This window comes from Olea europaea, unplaced genomic scaffold (genome assembly GCF_002742605.1).
Source record: "Olea europaea var. sylvestris unplaced genomic scaffold, O_europaea_v1 scaffold1060, whole genome shotgun sequence".
Taxonomy (NCBI): Eukaryota; Viridiplantae; Streptophyta; class Magnoliopsida; order Lamiales; family Oleaceae; genus Olea; species Olea europaea.
Window position 1 is genome coordinate 20,690 of NW_019227948.1, and position 5,443 is coordinate 26,132.

Sequence of the window (5,443 nt, forward strand, 5' to 3'; positions counted from 1 at the left end):
CCAAAAAAAAAAAAAAAAAATAAATTTTTTATATTTTTAAAAAAAAAATTTCCCCCCCCCCCCCCCCATAATATGTGTGGCCTGTACACGCCCTGTACAGGCAGCAGAGTTCAACTTTCATATAGGCCTCCTGTCCCCAATGAGCAAGAAAAAACTTTCCACTGCTGATGTGGCAAGATAACTATATCAGCTGTGGGAAGTTTTTATCCTGCCCGGAGATCAATTTCAAACTTTCATAAACATAGCTACAGAAAACGAGAAACTAGTCTCAATTCAGTCCGTGGAACGGTAGATACAAAAAGTATGGACCGGAGAACTTTGTTGCTCCGATGGAACAGAAGCCCATGGCAGTGTTATATATGCGAAGGGTTTGATAAAACCAGATAAAACGTCAAGTGTGGCAGTATCAATTTGTATTGTTCAGCATGATAGGGAACCAAAACTCACCTACGGAAATGCAAAGATTGGGAAAAAGTGATGAGAAAGAGAGAAGGATGAAGATAATTAATAAGAACGAAACAAGTTGAAAAGTTTGTGCAGAATACCACATACCATCTTTTCATCATCACTTCTACAGGCAATCCCAATAGCTCCTTGAGCAACAGCGGGCAGCATATCATCAATAGACAGAACGGCAGTAACATTTTCTGTCATGTTGAGGCGTTTGAGCCCCGCTAATGCCAATAATGTTGCCTGCACCACTCCCTCATTTAATTTTCTTAACCTTGTCTGTACATTGCCTCGAAAGTTCTCGAGCACCTATAAATAAATTAAGGAAAAATGGAAGTAAAGGAAAATGAGACAGCATAGAAAGCCACTCAAGATTTTTGAAGACTGAATAATGCTAACTGAAAAGCCAAATCAAGCATGCCAAAGGAGATGGGATCGAGCTCATAGTCAGCATCCACCTTGCATCATACAATCGACACTTCAAAACAAGCTTAGAACAGTACCTGCCAACTTCCACTTGAACTTACCTAGACCCGAGAAGGTAAAAATTATATTTAACCTTTATACCTAACAAGGTGCATATATATGTCCTTGAGAGATGTATTGTTACAAACAAGTCTCACAAGTGTTCCATGTGTATGGGAAGTTGGAACTATGATACAAATATAACCTGACACAGCTGTGAAAATATTACGTTCACAAAAAGTAGGATACTTGCATGTTGCAGAAAAAATCAAATAACTGCAGATTATATCAATTGAAAGATCATAACAGCATTGGGAGAACTGCCTGTGACAAAAGGAGTAATTTTGTAGGAAAAGTAAAAGGAAATTCTTGAAGTATAGTTAGGGCAAATTTTGACATTTCAAAATTTATAGAAACAACAGTTGTTCCCAAAAATTGTCTTTGACGAGTCCCTGTCAATGGAAAGCACTGGCATCTTTGTGACATGTCTGCAGTTGCCAGATCTAAAAAATCTTAACACCATATTTTGCAATTCTGATTTGGCTTTCACGCTGATACCTTAACTCGAGGATCACTATGGATTCTTCTTGATAACATGAGTAAATCAATTTGGTATATAACGAGAAAGCAAAATGGTTTTTTATTGCATAACATACTCACATTTAGTGAAGGATATCTGTGGAGTACTTGGGACTTCCTTCTTAGAGAAGCAGTGCCCACAGTGCTTCCCGCTGGAAGCTCAGCCAGTGAAGCTGCAGTTAAGCAAATAAAGGCATCCCGAACATCTTCACGTGGAAGATTGCAAGGCAATATTGTCTTCTCGGGAAGATATGTGGGAACGTCTTTCATTGAGTGGACAGCTATATCAATTTCATTATTAATTAGTGCCTCGTCTATTTCTTTTGTGAATAGACCCTTTCCACCTATATCTGCCAGCGGCTGACTCAATATTTTATCACCAGTGGTTTTAATGATCACAATTTGAATGGCACCCTCTTCAGCTAACTCAGGATGTGTCTCTATCAGTTTATTCTGTGTTTCATAAGCTTGGGCAAGGGCCAGTGGGCTGTAATACAGAAACAATAGTTATAGCCTTATAGGAAATGAATCAGTAAATTTAAGAATTAAATATATTTCTTTTATAAGATACAGAAATATCTTATATCAACGGTTAAATAATATAGATTATGGGTTTAGAGAGTAAGGAAACCATAATCTTCCTCTTATCGGTTTGAGATATAGTCTTTAACATGTTACACTTGAAAGGTTTATAAAGCTTCTTGCCCAACAATGTGAAAATGTGATTAGCTGAAAGGAAAAGGAATAGAAGAAAGTAATAAATTGGGAGAGGAGAGAAATTTTTATAGAGTTTATCCATGTATACGTGTTATATTATGGCTGCTGGTATCACTGATACATTTCTTCTTTTACTGCTAAACTTATAAAGATTCCTAGTTGTGACTGATATTAAGTGCAAAATAAAAGAAAATGATGCACAACATAGCATTATAAAGGCATCATGTGGATTATCTTTATACTGTGTCACTTTTGGTAGCAAAGAGAATGTCCAGCACTATATTTCATGATAGCCACCATGTACTAATATATTTCAGATCAAAGTTGTACAAAGTGAAGGATACACACATATCACCACAATCTCCTTTAGGTTTTTGAACTCAACCTGAGCCATTATCAGAAGGTGAACAAGAAGTCAATTCATTATTAATTTCACATCAAAATACAGTGTCATGGCATTGAAAAAGGGGTTTTTTCATACCACTTATTTAACATTCCAAATTCTCTCCTGTCAAGGCTTAGTACTTGGCAAGCAAAGTAGGTACGGGTTATGCCTGTCTCTTTCTTAATGATCGCACCACAGAATGTCACTTATATAAAGCTATCCTTGGAAAAGGAGGGGTGAGGAGGAATATACATTTCTTAACTAGACCGTTCTTACTGCAGTTTTCTACAAAACTTGATTCCAAATCCTTAAAGGTGACTGCCAAAAATGGAGTGGCAAGTTCTTATAAGAAGGGTAATTATTTTGTTACAATATCCCAAACTCAGTAATTTTCTCATTTTCTCATCAAATGCAGGGATAAAATTAACTTGGAAAACCAACCTGGAGACACCGAGATTCTATAATGACATACAGAAAAATATCGCTAGAGCCCAACTGCATATTACCTCAGTACTCACAATTGAAAAAATAAGGATTCAATTTTAGTATAAATTTTAAAACACGCTCAAGAATTTAAGATCAAGACACGATCTTTGGCATAGATGCTTAACCATCCATCTTAATTCAAGCTCAAGAATCAATTTTTTTCTGCAATATACACTAAACCATCATAACACCAGCTCAACATGCAATCTCCATCACAAAATTTCACAAATCAAACAGTCAAACGTGCTTTTGAATACTTAAATTTAACAATAATCAATCCATACCCAGATAGTCAAATTACGAATATTACCTTCCTCGAGTACCAATTCTAATCACAGCAGCCTTAGTTTGAGTCTGCTGTTCAACAGCAACTGAATCCCTAATGACCAGATTTCTTTTCCGTTGGTTATAAAATGGAGATGTAAGGCATGGCAAAGAGAGCCCAAGAGCTGAAACTGAACGACCAGCAAAGGGTTTTGTGTTTACAGTAGCTATGATCTCCATATTAATGGAATGGAGAGAAAAGATAGACAGTAGAGGGGTTTTGGATTTTGGATTTTTGGTTCAAAGATTTGAGCTTTCAACTTATCCTCCAGGTCGGCGTACACGTCAGCAAATTGAAATATTGGAAATTATTTGTGGGACCTACTCACCATCCACTGACCAGTTATCCGTTACCACGTCATTTTCCCACCCCCACACCTCTACCGAATTCTTCCCTTTGCCGGTTAAAGCAACTGGAATGGGTTGTACTAAAATGGGGGAAAAATATAAACGCAAAAAGGGATCTCAAAACAGAAGTGTTTGTCTCCCTTTCAGACAAAATTATTTGATTTTCATACTTATTTTACAATCACACATTTACGCAATAAAAAATTTTGTACATAGACCTAAAAAAAATTTCCAACTTTTTAATCATACATTTTGCAAAAAAATATCATCAAACAAGGGAGAAATAAAATCTACGGTAATAATTCAAATTATCGTATTTTAAGTATAAATTTTGTTTCCATCTATAACAAATTTTAGTTAGAATAATAAATTGTGAAGTTTCTATAGCATTTAGGTTATCAATCTTTAATTTTTTTCAACACCAATATCTTTGGAGGAAAACTATTTTATATATGCCCGACATTAGGTATTGAAACTATTGACACATAAAAATTCAGCCCAAATCGAACGACCCAAGGAATGAAGTCCAATTGGAAGATCCCCAAATCAGATAGCCCAAAGAACGAAGCCCAATCAAACAATTCAAAATGAAGGCCCAAATACGGAGGCCCGAGAACGCGGTAACGCCATCGCCCAAGATTGCAAGTCGCCCAGAATCTGAGCGAATGGAGTGTCATGCAGTCGTCCAGAGCTGTTACTCTATTCTCGCCCAAACCTTCAAGTCGCCCAAAGTCTTAACAAAAGCGTTGTGGTTATCAAAAAGTACAGTTATCAAAGCAGTTATTAAAGCAGCCATATCACGTTCCACGATTCAAGGAATTCAATCGAAAACGGTTGAACGACGAAGAGTAATGATAACAGTTAAAAAAGGCAGTATTCATGATAAGCTAGCCATTATGAGGAAAGTGGGCAGTTGCAGAACGATCAAATAGTTTTTAGGCGGTTGATCACAAAAAAGATCATCCATGGAGTATAAAAGGAAGAAAAGACATAGAGCAAAAGACGGAATCAAAAACTCTCGAACAGAGAACGTGTAATTTTAATTTCCTTAGTTTAAGACTTAAAGTCTTTTTTCAGTAACTTGTGTACTTGCACCCCTTGGAGGCATTTTGTTTTTGATTTCCAATTGTAAAGTCATCGCCAATTAAAGAACACCCCTTTTTGGGACTTTGTCTCAAGAGGTTTGTCCCTTACACAATCGTCTGATCCATTTTAATTGTTAGCGACTAACCCGCGCGAAACAATTTGGCACGCCCAGTGGGACAGTGGTGTTTGATGTTGAAAGTACAAAAGGTGAAACAATATGCCTCAGAGATCCGATAAGGAAGCAGCAAGTCAGGGAGGAGTCCAGTCTGTGATCGAGCGATATGAGGAGCAGCATGCCTCTCCACGAACAGATGGACAGAATCAGAGCAGTAACAGTCATTACGAACCAATGACGGAGTTGAGTCCTCGAACCATGCGTGCATTACTTGGAGAACTCACACAAGACGTTGTTGAAAAGGTAAATCTTCGAAGTATTCATAATATGGAAAGATTTACCCAAAATGGGAATGTACACTATGACAACATGGCCAAACAACTAAACACTTTGAATGAAACAATGAATAAGTTAGTAGGCCAAATATGTCAATCGGTTATACCTCTTGCAAATCACTTTCAAACTAGGACAATTGTGGGACATAATCC

General features: G+C 37.1%; 1 protein-coding gene across 1 annotated transcript; it reads right to left on the reverse strand.

Annotated features, from left to right (window-relative positions):
* Window positions 1–90: 90 nt before the first annotated feature.
* On the reverse strand, window positions 91–3,645 carry LOC111372990 (porphobilinogen deaminase, chloroplastic-like). Its single transcript, XM_022995429.1, has 4 exons — window positions 3,393–3,645; window positions 1,576–1,981; window positions 553–759; window positions 91–447 (listed from the first exon to the last, which is right to left on the reverse strand). Exons 1-4 carry the CDS (start codon window positions 3,584–3,586, stop codon window positions 421–423), a joined length of 834 nt encoding a protein of 277 aa, XP_022851197.1. The 5' UTR covers window positions 3,587–3,645; the 3' UTR covers window positions 91–420.
* Window positions 3,646–5,443: the final 1,798 nt, after the last annotated feature.